An 18059-nucleotide genomic window follows, 5' to 3' on the forward strand; every position below is an offset into this window, starting at 1 on the left:
TATGAACCTCCAAAGGTCCTTTTTAACTACCATAGAGACTAGAGCATCGTCACGTGACCCGCAGGTCCTATCTATTTAAGGCGTGACTAGGGGAGAACTAGACCTGAGGACCCCCACGGTTCCTAGGAACTCTGACTTTGGGGACCCCTACCAAGGTACTGTATGTAATACGGTACCGGGACACCACATCTCCATACTGAAGAAGTTGGTATAATGGAGAGTGCCCCCATAATAGAGCAAGCAGCTTGCCCCTTTAGGGTCCTGATCGGCCTGCATGATGGCCGGAGTATGGACATTTTTACTGTAAATGTTGTGTTAAAATGAAAGGTGTCCTTACAAAGTACAATTGGTCAAGCAAAATAGGGTCTGTGGATGGAAAAAATTATGGCTCTTAAAAGGCAAGGAGGAAAAAATTAAGAAAAAGATTTAAGAAAAATCCCTGTGTCCTTAATTAAGGGGTTAAAACACAAAAAAAAAAGTTAACTTTTCCCACCAACAAAATGGCGCCGTTTCCCCCTATGCTGAGACAAGTTACTGTAAAACTCCGCCCACGGTTTCTTAGATGACCTGTCTCTGTCGTTTCCATAGAAACTATAGCACCATAACCCCGCCCCTAAACTCTGACGTTAATCGATCCGAAGAAATTGAACCTCGTGCGCTTCTGTATGTCACCTTGCGCATGCCCATTCCAAGGAGCAAGGAGCCAGCGCATGCGTACTAGTAACTCCCTGCCCCCTCCCTCCCTCCGGGGTGAGGCCGGGGGGAGGAGGCACCGGGTCCGGACACTGAACCACGACAGGCCGGGGACCGAGGCCTGAGAAGAGGCCTTAGCACGGGGAGAGGCGGTCCACAGAACCGGCAGCAAGATGGTGAGAGCAGAGGGGAAGGGTCGGGCTGGGAGCGGCGGCGCCATGATGTAGTATGTGGTGAAGGGAGATCAGGGGACAGGTGTGGGGCAGAGCTGAGGAGGCGGCACCGTGTGTCAGGGGCCTGAGGGGATAGAACAGACCCCTACAGTATATCACGTGACCTGAGGGGTCAGCGCTCTCCATACTGTCATTCCCTGACCGAGGTCACATGATACAGAATGAGCACCATATGGGGGATTACTATAGCAACCAACGTACAGGGGGGACACGGGGCAAAGAGTGCCCCCATAACTGAGCCCCCTACTGAAGTGTTTCTAAGGAGTAGAGCACCCTCTAATGAAGAGTGCCCCCATGTTAAAGCGTGGAGCCCCAATTATGTGGAGTGTCCCTCTTATGGAGAGGAGAGCGCTCCCATTATGAAGTGTCCCTTTATTGAAAAGTAGAGCCCTCCCCTACTGAAGAGGGCCCCTGTGTCCAAGCGTGGAGCCCCCATAACCATGCATAGAGCCCCGATAATAGTGCACCCATTATGAAGTGTTCCTCTAATGGAGAGGAGAGCGCCCCCATAATAAAGTGTTCCCATACCGGGGTGTCCCTCTAATGTAGAGTAGAGTGCCCCCATAACAGACTAGAGCACCACTCCTACTGAAGGGCACCCCTGTAACTTAGCATGAAGCCCCCATTCTGAAGAGTAGTGCCCCACTTCTGAAGTGTTCCCCCATAACAAAGTATGGTGCCCCCGTAATGGAGAGTAGATCACCCATACTGAAGAGTGCCCCCATAAAGGAGAGTAGAGTGCCCCTATACTAAAGAGTGCCCCTCTAATAGAGTAGACCCCCCCCCCATACTAGAGAGCTCCCTTCTAATGAAGAGTAGCGTGCCCCCATTGAAGGGTGGTGCTTCCATATAGAAGAGCGCCCCCATGTAGGCAAAGGGCACAAATAAAAAGCATTTATACTTATGAGATCCCCATAAAAGTCTGTGGAGCTTCTATTTCAAAGAGTGCTTCCATATTAAGGAGCGCCCCCAAAATGAGCAAGGAACCTCCATAATGAAGAGCGCCCCAAAAACGGAGCAAGGAACCTCCATAATGAGCGCCCCAAAAATGAGCAAGGAACCTCCATAATGAGGAGCACCCCAAAAATGAGCAAGGAACCTCCATAATGAGGAGCGCCCCAAAAACGGAGAAAGGAACCTCCATGATGAAGAGCGCCCCAAAAACGGAGCAAGGAACCTCCATAATGAAGAGCGCCCCAAAAACAAAGCAAGGAACCTCCATAATGAAGAGCGCCCCCAAAACGGAGCAAGGAACCTCCATAATGAAGAGCGCCCCAAAACGGAGCGAGGAACCTCCATAATGAAGAGCGCCCCCAAAACGGAGCAAGGAACCTCCATGATGAAGAGCGCCCCCAAAACGGAGCAGGGAACCTCCATAATGAAGAGCGCCCCCAAATGGAGCAAGGAACCTCCATAATGAGGAGCGCCTCCAAAATGAGCAAGGAACCTCCATAATGAAGAGCGCCCCAAAATGGAGCAAGGAACCTCCATAATGAAGAGCGCCCCCAAAACGGAGCAGGGAACCGCCATGATGAAGAGCGCCCCCAAAACGGAGCAAGGAACCTCCATAATGAAGAGCGCCCCCAAAACGGAGCAAGGGAGCTCCATAATGAAGAGCGCCCCCAAAATGGAGCAAGGAACCTCCATAATGAGGAGCGCCCCAAAACGGAGCAGGGAACCTCCATGATGAAGAGCGCCCCCAAAACGGAGCAAGGAACCTCCATAATGAAGAGCGCCCCAAAATGGAGCAAGGAACCTCCATAATGAAGAGCGCTCCAAAAATGAGCAAGGAACCTCCATGATGAAGAGCGCCCCCCAAACGGAGCAGGGAACCGCCATGATGAAGAGCGCCCCCAAAACGGAGCAAGGAACCTCCATAATGAAGAGCGCCCCTATGCTGGAGGGCCCCTCTAATGGAGAAGAGCGCCCCCATGCTGATGAGCGTCCTCATAACGGACTGGAATGCTCCCATACTGAATGGTGCCCCCATAACAGAGCATTAAGCCTTTACATTGAAGAGCTCCTCTATATTTATGTAGTGCAGTGAAAGAGAACTTACCCCCCTACCCAGAGGACCCCGCAGGAAGCCGCCCCGCCCCCTCTGAGATACATGTCCTCCGCCGCTCTGTGCGGGGGTTGGTACCCTCCCCCCCCCCCCCCCCCCCACTTCCAGTAGACTGCCAGGGGCCCTGTTCAGGAGATCAGGAGGGTCCCAACAGTCGGACCCCCTGCAAACTAGAACTTATCTTTCACTACAGAACTCAAAGAGCGCCCCCATAACAGTGGGGAGCCTCCATATTGTTCCCAAATAAGGTAGTGAGGAGCCTCCGTATTGTTCCCAAATAAGGTAGTGAGGAGCCTCCGTATTGAAGAGCGCCCCCATAATGGACCAAGTGACCCACCATAGTGAAACAAAGAATTAAGAGTGTGAAGCCTCTATGCTAAAGAGCGCCCCCATAACAGAGTGAGGAGCCCCCATAAGAGTGGGGTGCCCCTCAAATGAAGAAGAGTGCCCCTATAAAAGAGGATGAAGCCTTTACATTGAAAAGCAGCCCCATATTGATGATTCCCTATATTGAGCGCCCCTCTATTACAATGTGAAGCGCCCCATGTAGGAGTCTGCATATTAAAGGGGCACTCCGGTGGAAAACTTTTTTTTATTTTTTTGTTATATCAACTGGTGCCAGAAAGTTAAACAGACTTGTAAATTACTTCTTAGTAGAGATGAGCGAACTTACAGTAAATTCGATTCGTCACGAACTTCTCGGCTCGGCAGTTGATGACTTTTCCTGCATAAATTAGTTCAGCTTTCCGGTGCTCCGGTGGGCTGGAAAAGGTGGATACAGTCCTAGGAAAGAGTCTTCTAGGAATGTATCCACCTTTTCCAGCCCACCGGAGCACCGGAAAGCTGAACTAATTTATGCAGGAAAAGTCATCAACTGCCGAGCCGAGAAGTTGGTGACGAATCGAATTTACTGTAAGTTCGCTCATCTCTAGTACTTAGAGCTGGACGCTATGACCAAATATGTGTATCACGGTATTTTTTTAACTTACGGTGGTTCCACGGTATATAACAGTATTTTCACCCCCTCCCCCCAAAATCATGTGACCTGCGCGCGGTGTTCTGCCCCCCCCCCCCCAAATCATGTGACCCGCTAGCACTATTCCGCTCCCCCCAATTAATGATCAGCCCAGCGGGGTACTACCCACATATGTCACCCGCAAGCACTGCCCTCCTCCTCTATGTTGGGGGCCGCCGGCGATGGAACTGTATACTGTACGCTAGTGGTCTCCAACCTGCGGACCTCCAGCTGTTGCAAAACTACAACTCCGGACAGCCAATGGCATGCTGGGAGTTGTAGTTTTGCAACAGCTGGAGGTCCGCAGGTTTGAGCCCACTGCTGTACGCTGTATCCCTATGCCCGGGCTGCAAAAGATAAAGAAAATAAACGGTAACTTACCTACGTCGGCCGCACGCTGGGGACTGGAACGTCGGACAGCCGTCAGCCTATCACCGGCTGCAGTGATGTCCCGCCCCGGCCAGTGATAGGTTAAACGCACTGTCATGTAAGAAGCTCTGGCCAGAGCTTCTTACATGACAGTGGGCTCAGCCTATCACTGGCCGGGGCGGGACATTGCTCCGGCCGGTGATAGGCTGACGGCTGTCCGACGTTCCAGTCCCCAGCGTGCGGCCGACGTAGGTAAGTTACCGTTTATTTTCTTTATCTTTTGCAGCCCGGGCATAGGGATACAGCGTACAGCAGTGGGCTCAAACCTGCGGACCTCCAGCTGTTGCAAAACTACAACTCCCAGCATGCCCGGACAGCCGTTGGCTGTCCAGGCATGCTGGGAGTTGTAGTTTTGCAACAGCTGGAGGTCTGCAGGTTGGAGACCACTTGCGTACAGTATAGAGTTCCAGCGCCGGCGGCCCCCAACATAGAGGAGGGCAGTGCTTGACATATGTGAGTAGTACCCAGCTGGGCTGATCATTAATTGGGGGGAGCAGGACAGTGCTGGCGGGTCACATGATTTGGGGGGAGCAGGACAGTGCTGGCGGGTCACATGATTTGGGGGGAGCAGGACAGTGCTGGCGGGTCACATGATTTGGGGGGAGCAGGACAGTGCTGGCGGGTCACATGATTTGGGGGGAGCAGGACAGTGCTGGCGGGTCACATGATTTGGGGGGAGCAGGACAGTGCTGGCGGGTCACATGATTTGGGGGGAGCAGGACAGTGCTGGCGGGTCACATGATTTGGGGGGAGCAGGACAGTGCTGGCGGGTCACATGATTTGGGGGGAGCAGGACAGTGCTGGCGGGTCACATGATTTGGGGGGAGCAGGACAGTGCTGGCGGGTCACATGATTTGGGGGGAGCAGGACAGTGCTGGCGGGTCACATGATTTGGGGGGAGCAGGACAGTGCTGGCGGGTCACATGATTTGGGGGGAGCAGGACAGTGCTGGCGGGTCACATGATTTGGGGGGAGCAGGACAGTGCTGGCGGGTCACATGATTTGGGGGGAGCAGGACAGTGCTGGCGGGTCACATGATTTGGGGGGAGCAGGACAGTGCTGGCGGGTCACATGATTTGGGGGGAGCAGGACAGTGCTGGCGGGTCACATGATTTGGGGGGAGCAGGACAGTGCTGGCGGGTCACATGATTTGGGGGGAGCAGGACAGTGCTGGCGGGTCACATGATTTGGGGGGAGCAGGACAGTGCTGGCGGGTCACATGATTTGGGGGGAGCAGGACAGTGCTGGCGGGTCACATGATTTGGGGGGAGCAGAACAGTGCTGGCGGGTCACATGATTTGGGGGGAGCAGGACAGTGCTGGCGGGTCACGTAGGATTAGTTCCCCTATGTGGGGACAGCGCTGCGCTAGGCTGATAATACATTCCCGAGGGGGAGGGGCCCAACCGGTATTGAATTTCCTTTCTGTCTGACCACAGTGCTCTCTGCTGACACCTCTGTCCATGTCAGGAACTGTCCAGAGCAGAAGAGGTTTGCTATGGGAATTTGTTCCTACTCTGGACAGTTCCTGACATGGACAGAGGTGACAGCAGAGAGCACTGTGGTCAGACTGGAAAGGACTTCATATGGAGCATGCAGCAGCTGATAAGTACTGGAAGGATTAAGATTTTTAAATAGAAGTAATTTACAAATCTGTTTAACTTTCTGGCTCCAGTTGATGTGGGGGGGGGGGGGGGGGGGGGGACAATTTCCAGTGGAGTACACCTTTAAAATACTGTTAAGTGACAAATTCCTCTCTGCTACATCTGTATGTGTTACATGATTTGTGGACGTTCCTGTATTCCCGGAGGCTCGGATTACACGATCCTCCAGCGCTGTCACTTCTCTGTCCTCAGTGTGGACGGACAAGGGGAGCAGCTGAATAGAAGTAAACAAGGCGTCTCTAGGGCGGGGTTCCTCATGTGGAGGGGGAACTATTACCTATAATGGGGGAGATGTATCGAAAACTGTGCAGAGGAAGAGTGGTGGAGTTGCCCATGGCAACCAATCAGATCGCTTCTTTCATTTTTAGAGATCTTGGAAAAGTGAAAGCAGCAATCTGATTGGTTGCTATGGGTAACTGCACCACTCTTCCTCTGCACAGGTTTTGATGAATCTCCCCCCAATGTGCTCAATGTTTTTCCCACTTCTCCCCATATCACACACACTCACCATCACTATTCATACAGCACCATCTGTTTTATTCCAGCACAGCTGCATCCAGGGGTTTCATTATTGTAACTGGGTCATGTGATCACCAAACCGATCCACCCAAACGTACATGGCTTATTGTGTCAAAAGAAAGTCAGTCCTGGGTCAGAGAAAGTAATGTGCCCTGGGTCAGCTGACTTACTGTGAACTGCAGGATGACATACTAACCTATTAGATCCCTCCTAGTAGCTACAAGACCCCTCACCTTCCGGCTCTATCTGTATACTGCTGCTGCTGCTATCTCTATCAGGATATATAGTAGTTATACTCCTCCCCTACAGCTCTATCTGTATACTGCTGCTATCTCTATGGGATCAGGATATATAGTAGTTATACACCTCTCCTCCAGCTCTATCTGTATACTGCTGCTATCTCTATGGGATCAGGATATATAGTAGTTAAAACATCCCCTCCAGCTCTATCTGTTTACTGCTGCTGTGTCTATGTGATCAGAATCTATAGTAGTTATATACATCCCCTCCAGCTCTATCTGTATACTGCTACTATCTCTATGTGATCAGAATCTATAGTAGTTATACACCTCCCCTCCAGCTCTATCTGTATACTGCTGCTATCTCTATGGGATCAGAATCTATATTAGTTATATACCTCCCCTCCAGCTGTATACTGCTATGGGATCAGGATATATAGTAGTTATACACCTCCCCTCCAGCTCTATCTGTATACTGCTGCTATCTCTATAGGATCAGGATGTATAGTAGTTATACACCTCCCTACCCCCCAGCTCTATCTGTATACTGCTGCTATCTATGGGAATAGAATCTATAGTAGTTATACACCTCCCCTCCAGCTCTATCTGTATACTGCTGCTATCTCTATGGGATCAGGATGTATAGTAGTTATACACCTCCCTACCCCCCAGCTCTATCTGTATACTGCTGCTATCTATGGGAATAGAATCTATAGTAGTTATACACCTCCCCTCCAGCTCTATCTGTATACTGCTATGGGATCAGGATATATAGTATTTATACATCTCCTCTGAGGCTGTATTCATACGTTGCGTTTTTTATTTTTTTTAATTTAAAATTTTTAGTTTTTGCCCTGATTTTCCCAAAATCGATGCAAAAAGGTGCCAATATACTCCAACTGTGCAAATTACGGTAAAAATGTGTAATTTTCATCAGATTTTTAGAAAATTGCAGCAGGACCAGCTTAAATGCAAAAAAAACTGTAAAACAATGCAGTAAAAATGTAACATGTAAACACAGCCTAAGGGTACGTTCACACGGGTGGATTACCTGCGGAATTTCCGCATCGTATTTTCTGCGGAAAATCCGCAGCGGTTTTAGCTACCATTGACTTCAATGGGTCATCAGAAAATCCGCCATTGAGCCAGTTTTGCAGATTTTCCTTCGGACCCGTTGAATTCAATGGTAGCAGATTATCTGCAGCGGATTTTCCGCAGCAAATACGCAGCGGAAATTCTGCAGGTAATCCGCCCGTGTGAACGTACCCTTAAGACATCAGTTATTCAAAAAAAAAAACTCAATTGTGATTATATGTCAAACTACTTTCACCTGATGGCAATACATCCCTAAAAGACTCATCAAAACTGTATATAATGTGAACTGACCCCAACCTGGCTTCACCTGGCTACCAGCAGCCTAATTCAGTTCACCAGCTATTGCAAAACTACAACTCCCAGCATGCCCGGACAGCCTTTGGCTGTCCGGGCATGCTGGGAGTTGTAGTTTTGCATCAGCTGGAGACTCAAAGTTTGGAAAACACTGACCAGGTGCAGTGATCAAATGCCACACCCTCTTTCTGCAAAGCTAGAGAGTGCTTCTTGTACAGGGACTGAAACTAGTTCCCATTGCATGAAAGTGGTTTTCCGTGCATGCTGGGAGTTGTAGTTGTGCAACAGCTGGAGCCACGCTGTTTGGAAAACACTAACCAGGTGCAGTGATCAAATGCCACACCCTCTTTCTGCAAAGCCAAAGAGTGCTTCTTGTGCTAGGACTGGAAAAATAGTTCTTCATACAAGAACTAGTTCCCATTGACATCTGATTAGTTTCCGTGCATGCTGGGAGTTGTAGTTGTGCAACAGCTGGAGCCACGCTGTTTGGAAAACACTAACCAGGTGCAGTGATCAAATGCCACACCCTCTTTCTGCAAAGCCAAAGAGTGCTTCTTGTGCTAGGACTGGAAAAATAGTTCTTCATACAAGAACTAGTTCCCATTGACATCTGATTAGTTTCCGTGCATGCTGGGAGTTGTAGTTGTGCAACAGCTGGAGCCGCGCTGTTTGGAAAACACTGACCAGGTGCAGTGATCGAATGCCACACCCTCTTTCTGCAAAGCCAAAGAGTGCCTCTTGTGCTAGGACTGGAAAAATAGTTCTTCATACAAGAACTAGTTCCCATTGACATCTGATTAGTTTCCGTGCATGCTGGGAGTTGTAGTTGTGCAGCTGCTGACAGGACACAGGTTGGAGACAGCTGAATGTGAATTAGTGATCACTACACTGCAGTACTGCTTATCCGCCACTAGATGTCGCAGCTGTGCCGTCATTCTCATCGGCTCCTGTCTCTTCTATCCACAGATGCGGTTTATGCTGCTGTTCAGCCGGCAGGGGAAGCTGCGCCTGCAGAAGTGGTACGTGGCCACCTCCGAGAGGGAGAAGAAGAAGCTGGTGCGGGACCTGATGCAGACGGTGCTCACCCGGAAACCCAAAATGTGCAGCTTCCTGGAATGGAAGGATCTTAAGGTGGTATATAAAAGGTGAGCCCCATCCTGCCCTACATAGACTTTAATGGTCGGTTGGGTCACATCCACCCCCTTCCCATTAATCCACAGGATAGGGGATAAGTGCTTTATCGTGGGGGGTCCAACCGCTGGGACCCCCCTGCGATCTTCTGCACGGGGCCACGGCTCTCCCGTGCAGGAGGCGTGACGTCGCTGCGGACACTCCTCCTCCATGTGTATCTATGGGAGAGGCAGCGTTAGTGCCTTCCTGCCTCTCCCATAGAACTGTATGGGGAGGGGGGCGTCAGAGAGGTCGATATTAGCTGCTTACATAGAGCGGCAATGCGGGGCCCCGTTTGGGAGATCGCGGGGGGGGTCCCAGAGGTCGGACACCCCACGATTAGACACTTATCCATTTATCCTGTGGATAGGGGATACGTTGTCTTTTGCTGCAGATGTCCTTTTAAGGCCCCATTCACACTTTAAGGCCCCATTACTCAAGTAATTCCTCTTGAATTCTCCGCTCCAAATTAATGCTCATCTCCTGGACATCGTTTTCGCGCGAAATTTGAGCGGAATTTGCGCGACATTCGCGCGGAAATGGCTGAAAAACCCTTCACTTTTCTTCCCCATTTCCGCGCGCAACTCTGCGCAAAAATTAAATTATTCTGCCCGTAAATTTTTCGGCGAGAATTACTCTTGATTTATTCAGTGTGAACATACAGATAAATGGCTGCACGTATACAGCGCCATGGTTCATACATTCTAATACTTCCAGATTATCAGAATTTTACCATCTACATTAGGGGAATAGCCATATTTGCCCCACCTTCAGTCACATTCCACAGTGTAGTCTTAAAGGGGTATTCCGGTGAAAATGTATTTTTTTTTTTTTTTTTTTATAAATCAACTGGTGACAGAAAGTTAAACAGATTTGTAAATTACTTCTATTTAAACAGCTTAATCCTTCCAGTACTTATCAGCTGCTGTATGCTCCACAGGAAGTTCTCTTCTTTTTAAATTTCTTTCCATTCTGACCACACTAGTGCTCTCTACTGCCATCTCTGTCCATGTCAGGAACTGTCCAGAGCAGCAGCAAATTCCCCATAGCAAACCTCTCCAGCTCTGGACAGTTCCTGAGACAGGCAGAGGTGTCAGCAGAGAGCACTGTGGTCAGACAGAAAGGAAATTCAAAAAGAAAAGAACTTCCTGTGGAGCATACAGCAGCTGATAATTACTGGAAGGATTACGATTTTTAAATAGAAGTCATTTAAAAATCTGTTTAACGTTCCAGCACCAGTTGGTTTAAAAAATAAATAAATAAATGGAGTACCCCTTTAAGGGTATATTCACACGGGAATGTCCATTCGGAAAATCTCTGTGCGGACATTCCCTTGACAGCGGAGCGGCGCCACATCATGTGGACGCTAGGACGCTCGGAAATGCGCCGTCTCGTAGACGGCAGTGCAATTCTGTGCGGAGTCTGCAGAAGGAATAGACATGTCAGTTTTTTCTGTGGACACCGGAATTAGAATTTCCACACCAGATACTTCCAGCGCGGAAATTCTGCTATGTGAACAGTGCAGCAGAATCTTGTTGAAATCAATGGGACTCTGCTGCTGCTGGATCTCCATGCAGAATTCCACATGGAATTTCCATTGGCCTTTAGAAGCTTTGGAAATATTTTACCTTACTGATTCTCTCTTAGGCTGCATTCACACTGGGGGAGATTTATCAAAACCTGTGGAGAGGATGAGTGGTGCAGTTGCCCATAGCAACCAATCAGATCGCTGCTTTCATTTTCCACAGGCCTCTTTAGAGGCCTGTGGAAAATGAAAGAAGCAATCTGATTGGTTGCTATGGGCAACTGCACCACTCCTCCTCTCCACAGGTTTTGATAAATCTCCCCCACTATGTTTTGTCCATACGAGGACCGGATCCGGCTTGGGGATGCGAAAACTGGGCGCTCCCATATCCGGCCCCCATCACAATCATTTGAGTCAGATAGTGACTCAGATCAGCTCATTTTTGGCCCGTATCCAGTTTTCAGTCCTGCCAGAAAGCTGGATGCGACCTGACTATCTGACTCCGGTCGGCCCATTCAAATGATTGTGATGGGGGCCGGGTCTGGCTGGGGTACGGGAGCGCCCGATTTTCCCATTTCCCAGCCGGATCCGGTCCCCGTATGGACAAAACGCAGTGTGAATGCAGCCTTAGACTACCGTATTTTTCACCGTATAAGACGCAATTTTTCTGAAAAGTTGGTGCGTCTTATACGGCGAATACCTGCGGCCATCAACGGCCGGGACCCGCGGCTAATACAGGACATCACCGATCACGGTGATGCCCTGTATTAACCCTTCAGACGCGGCGATCAAAGCTGACCGCCGCGTCTGAAGGGAAAATAACACTAGCCCGGCTGTTCAGTCGGGCTGTTCGGGACCGTCGCGGTGAAATCACGGCATTCCGAACAGCTTTAAAGCTGGAGGCTCTCTGTTATGCCTCCCGACCACGGGGACTGAGTATTGTGACGTCACGACTCCGCCCCCGTGTGATGTCATGCCCACTCAATGCAAGTCTATGGGAGGGGGCGTGATGGCCCCGTCACATGGTGGGGGAGTGGTGACGTCACGATACTCCGTCCCCTTGGTCGGGAGGCATAACACTGAGAGCTTCCAGCAGTGCTTCCAGGTGGGTGCTGCATGCTAGATTGCGGGGGTCCCCAGCAGCAGGACCCCTGCGATCAGACATCTTATTCCCTATCCTTTGGATAGGGGATAAGATGTCTTGGGGCCAGAGTACCCCTTAAGAGAAAATGAGGTGAAGAACCATTGGACACCTTTCATGGCGCTTGGCTTCTTCAGTTTCTTGCATTGAGGGGGCGTGGTCGTGACATCTAAACGATTGCGGGGTCCCAGCGGCGGGAACCCCACGATCAGACATCTTATCCCCTATCCTTTGGACAGGGGATAAGATGTCTAAGGGCAGAGTACCCCTTTAAATAGACTAAAGCTACCGAAAGATTTCACAAAGTATGACCAGCTTGTGGACCCTAAGCGCTGCTCCACTCTGCAGGTGGTTTGAGTGGACTATTTGGGGCTTTCAGAACCAAATCATTATTTTTTTTTTTTTACTTTTATTAAAGGGGCACTCCACTGGAAAACATTATTATTATTATTATTATTATTATTATTATTATTATTATTATTATTATTATATATTTAATTTTTATTTTTATTTTTTAAACCAACTGGTGCCAGAAAGTTAAACAGATTTGTAAATTACTTCAGCTGCTGTATGCTCCAGAGAAAGTTGTGTAGTTCATTACAGTCTGACCACAGTGCTCTCTGCTGACACCTCTGTCCATGTCCTCTGTCCATGTCAGGAACTGTCCAGAGCAGGAGAAAATCCCCATAGAAAACCTCTCCTGCTTTGGACAGAGGTGTCAGCAGAGAGCACTGTGGTCAGACAGAAAATAAATTCAAAAAGAAAATACATACAGCAGCTTATAAGTACTGAAAGGTTTAAGATTTCTAAATAGAAGTAATTTACAAATCTGTTTAACTTTCTGGCACCAGTTGATTTAAAATAAAATGGATTCCACTGGAGTACCCCTTTAAGGGGTTAAACCATGGGTACACTTTAAATTATGAGGAAAATTCTGCATTTCATCTGCTTAGTGTCTTCCAGTGGAGTACCCCTTTAATGTTGTTGACTTTCTTCTTTTTGTCCCACTTGGGGACTTTGAAGTGCTTTGATCTCTCTATGATGCTCTGAGATTATCCGCAGATCACGGACTGTGCCGTCTATTGGGGCCATGCCTCTGGGTAACCCGTCAGCACCCTGAAATAACATGTGGTGGGCGCACAGTAGGAACCTTGTTCACATTCATTTTTAGGGTATAACTTAAGCATGTATATGTAAAGTGCACCACTACGCAGATGAAATGCAAATACAGAATTTTCCTAATAATTTAAAGTGTACCCATGGTTTAACCCCTTAAAGGGGTACTCGAGTGGAATACATTTTATTTTAAATCAACTGGGGACAGAAAGTTAAACAGATTGGCAAATAAACTCTGTTTAAAAATCTTAATCCTTCCAGTACTTATAAGCTGCTGTATGATCCACAGGAAGTTCTTCTCTTTTTGAATTTCCTTTCTGTCTGACCACAGTGCTCTCTGCTGACACCGCTGTCCATGTCAGGAACTGTCCAGAGTAGAAGCAAATCCCCCATAACAAGCCTCTCCTGCTCTGGAGGTGTCAGCAGAGAGCACTGTGGTCAGACTGGAAAGAAATTCAAAAGAAAAGAACTTCCTGTGGAGTATACAACAGCTAAGTCCTAGATGGATTAAGATTTTTTAATAGAAGCCATTTACAAATCTGTTAAACTTTCTAGCACCAGTTGAGTTAAAAATAAATAAAAATGTTTGTCACGCCCCCTCCCATAGACTTGCATTGAGGGGGCGGGGCTATGATGTCACAAGCTCCCGGCTCCAGCGTTCGGAACAGTTTGTTCCAAACACTGAGCAGCGGAGTACCCCCTTTTAAAATTTAAGGAGTTGTTATATGCCGTAATCTAGAAAACAGTCAGACGCCAGGGTAAAACGTTCCCCTTCACACTACATAGTGAGGTGTTCAGTGATGTCCTCCAGGACATTCTGCGGCCACCACCACCCCCGCTCTCTTGGCTTATAGATCTGTACAACTTCGGTCCCCTTAAAAAATAAATAAATGCAGTTTGCTGTGTTCTTCTTAGAGCTGATTTCTGCCCAAAACAGCGCCACACCTGTCCTCAGGTGGTGTGTGCTGCTGCAGCTCGGTTCCGTTGAAGGGAAACTATTCAAGTTGTAATACCACACACAACCTGAGGTTGGGTGGGGTGCTGTTTTTGAAAGAAATTAGCTTTTCTAACCCTTTTTTAACACATACAGTGATCCCTCAACATACGATGGTAATCCGTTCCAAATGGACCATCGTTTGTTGAAACCATCGTATGTTGAGGGATCCGTGCAATGTAAAGTATAGGACAGTGGTCTACAACCTGCGGACCTCCAGATGTTGCAAAACTACAACACCCAGCATGCCCGGACAGCCGTTGGCTGTCCGGGCATGCTGGGAGTTGTAGTTTTGCAACATCTGGAGGTCCGCAGGTTGAAGACCACTGGTATTGGAGGTTATACTCACCTGTCCGCGCCGCACCGGACCATCACCGCTCATCACCACTGCCCTGGATGTCGCCTTCCATCACTGTCTCCGGGGTGTCCCTGACGCTCCGGCAAGGCCTCTGCTTCCCCGGCATCCTCGCTCTCCGTCGCCGCCATCACGTCGTTACGCACGCCACTCCTATTGGACGACGGGACGGCGTGCGCAGCGACGTGATGACGACGATGGAGAGCGCCTACGATGCAGGGAATCCCGAAGAGGATGCGCCGGAGCCCCGAGGACAGGTAAGTTATCGTCAGCGGAGCACACGGGGCACTGTAAATGGCTATCCGGTGGCAGCTGAAGCAGTCTGCGCTGCCGGATAGCCGTTTATGCGATGGGACCGACATACTAAAGCATCGTATGTTGATGCTGCCTCTGAGAGACAATCGCATCTTGAAATTATCGCATGTCGGGGGGGGGGGGGGGGGGGGGGGGGGTCACTGTATTGCCTACTAAATTTCATAGCTCTTGTTGACCCTAACGCAGGAGGTCTAGGTATGCTGGGAGTTGTAGTTTTGCAACAGCTGAAGGCACTTTTGGTTGGGAAACACTCGTCTTTACACCATGGCTCCACAAATCCCTGGCGCCAGGTTGCCATGCAAAACTTTTTATAGTAAAAGAATGTACACTGCACGGTACATCCGCTCGTAGTGGTAAATGCCCTTTTACTACGGGGCCCTATGTATGACCTATGCCGCTAAAGGCAGATGTACCGAGCTATCGATTTCCTATTCTTATGAGAAGTTTCACATGGCGACCTGACACCTGGGATTTGTCTAGCCCTGGTGTGTAGACCAGTGTTTCCTATACAGGGTTCCTCCAGCTGTTGCAAAACTACAACTTCCAGCTTGCCCTGAGCTTTATGGTTGGTCAGAGATGAGGGAAGCTTTGGTTTACCTTTGCGGAACAGTGTGAATATTCTTTAGCAGGCACACTTGCTTATTTTACTGGTCCAGACTTAAAGGGATACTCCGTTGGAAACATCCCTATCCATAGGGGATACCTGGGAATGAAAGAAAAGGAGACCAAAGGGGGGGGGGGGGGGCGCCTTGTGTGTTAGCACAAAAAAATAGATGGATAAAAGAATGACGTACACATTCCTTAGGCTGTATTCGCCCTTAGGTAGTGGCCGCTTACCGTGAGCGAAAGGAAAATTCGCATGTAGACCCAACAAGTGGGTTGCCAAGATGTGAAGAGCCAGCTGCTGAGCCCGTGTCCCAGGAGATGAAGTGAACCAATCCCGAACGAAATGATGCAGAGAAGAAAAAACGACCCTTGAAATGACGCGTTTCGGGGGAGCCACCCCCTTCCTCAGATCAGTCACTGATCTGAGGAAGGGGGTGGCTCCCCTGAAACGCGTCATCTCTGTACTTTTATTGTTTTATGCTCCAAATAAACCATTCCAGGGTTTTGAAAATATCCCTGGCTTGGAATTTGCTTTTCATCTCACCAGCAGCGCCATTTCAAGGGTCGTTTTTTTTCTTCTCTGAATCAAGGATAGGGGATAAGATTTTAGATCGCTTGGGTCCCACTGCTGGGGACCCCCGTGATCTATGGGCCAGCACCCCTGTCATTTGGTGCGCAGAACGAACTCTATGTGCCCAATGACTGGCGATAAAAGCTGCCACGCCCCCTCAATTCACTTCTATGGTAGGAGGCAGGACGCCACCTCCCATAGACACGAATGGAGGGGGCGTGACATCACGAATGCGGAAGCTGCAAGCTTCCGTGTTTTTGACGCCGCTGCTGCCGTCCTGGAGATTGCTGAGGTCCTAATGCTTTGGATAGAGGATAACATGTTTCCAACGGAGTACCCCTTTAAAGGTGTACTCCGATGGAAAACATTTTTTTTAAATTAACTGGTGCCAGAAAGTTAAACAGATTTGTAAATTACTTCTATAAAAAAAAAATCTTAATCCTTCCAGTACTTTTTAGCAGCTGTATGCTACAGAGGAAATACTTTTCTTTTTGAATTTCTTTTTTGTCTTGTTTACAGTGCTCTCTACTGACACCCCTGTCCGTGTCAGGCACTGTCCAGAGCAGGAGAAAACATATGCTACTCTGGACAGTTCTGATACGGGCATCAGGTGTCAGCAGAGAGCACTGTGGTCAACAGGTCAACACAAAAAAGAAATTCAAAAAGAAAAGAATTTCCTCTGTAGTATACAGCTGCTAATAAGTACTGGAAGGGTAAAGATTTTTAAATAGAAGTCATTTTACAAATCTGTTTAACTTTCTGGCACCAGTTGATTTAAAAAAAATAATAATAATTTCCACCGGAGTACCCCTTTAACTTTTTACCAGCACAGAGCACGAGCTAAGCCCCGCCCCCACTTTCTGTATTCTGTCCTGATCGATCTGTTACTAGAGACATATTTCCTCTGACAACAAGCAGAGGATAGCAGACTGCAGTAAAAGGAGAAAACTAGTGCTTAACCCGATAACGACCATGGACGTCTATACTCGTCCAATGGCCGTTACCGGGGTATGACGCGGGCTCCTGACTCGAGCCCGCGTCATACCGGCCGGCCCCCAGCTGATTCCCGTAGCTGGGGGCCGGCGTTAATAGCCGACATGCGGCGATCGCCGTGGCCGGCTATTAACCCTTTAGATCGCCGCTGGCAAAGTTGACAGCGGCGTCTGAAGGTGCCTGTATTCAGTCCCTGGTGGTCCAGTGGGGTGTATCTCCCCCCCCCGCAGCGCGATCGGGGGGGAGCGATCCACTGCTGAGGTAGCCTGAGGGCTTACCTCTCCTTCCACGGCGGCTCCGGCTCTCTGAATGATAAAGCCTGGCAGGGCGCAGAGCACGCAGATCATTGTGGTTTTATGAAACCACAATGATCTGTATGAGGAATCTAATGATTCCTCCTAAAAGTCCCCTAAGGGGACTAAAAGTGTAAAAAAAATAAAAAAATAAAAATAAAAAAGTTTAAAAACACACACATTAACCCCTTCCTTATTAAGTTTAAATCACCCCCTTTTCCCAAATTCCATATTAAAAATATGTTACCATAATAAAAATAAACATATGTGGTATCGCCGCGTGCGTAAATGTCCGAACTATAAAAATATATCATTAATTAAACCGCACGGTCAATGGCGTACACGCAAAAAAAATTCCAAAATAGCGTATCTTTGGTCACTTTTCATACCATAAAAAAGGAATAAATAGCGATCAAGAAGTCCGATCAAAATAAAAATGGTACCGATTAAAACTTCAGATCACGGCACAAAAAATTAGCCCTCAAACCACCTTGCACACGGAAAAATTAAGTTATAGGGGTCAGAAAAGGACAATTTTAAATGTATAAATTTTCGTGCATGTAGTTATGATTTTTTCCAGAAGTGCGACAATATCCAACCTATATACCGTATATACTCGAGTATAAGCCGACCCGAGTATAAGCCGAGACCCCTAATTTCAACCCAAAATCCCAGGAAAAGTTATTGACTCGAGTATAAGCCTAGGGTGGGAAATACCTCATCCCCCCCTGTCATC

The 18059-nt window shown here is 48.6% G+C and overlaps 1 protein-coding gene across 1 annotated transcript in view; it reads left to right on the forward strand.

Moving 5' to 3' along the window:
- Positions 1-702: 702 nt before the first annotated feature.
- Positions 703-18059, forward strand: part of AP1S1 (adaptor related protein complex 1 subunit sigma 1) — a 33144-nt gene continuing 15787 nt past the window's right edge. Inside the window, exons 1-2 of the mRNA XM_056569099.1 lie at positions 703-869; positions 9211-9389. Coding sequence (XP_056425074.1) covers positions 867-869; positions 9211-9389 — 182 coding nt within the window. The 5' untranslated portion in view covers positions 703-866. The remainder of the gene's footprint in view (positions 870-9210; positions 9390-18059) is intronic.

This window comes from Hyla sarda, chromosome 4 (assembly GCF_029499605.1).
Source record: "Hyla sarda isolate aHylSar1 chromosome 4, aHylSar1.hap1, whole genome shotgun sequence".
Lineage (NCBI taxonomy): Eukaryota > Metazoa > Chordata > Amphibia > Anura > Hylidae > Hyla > Hyla sarda.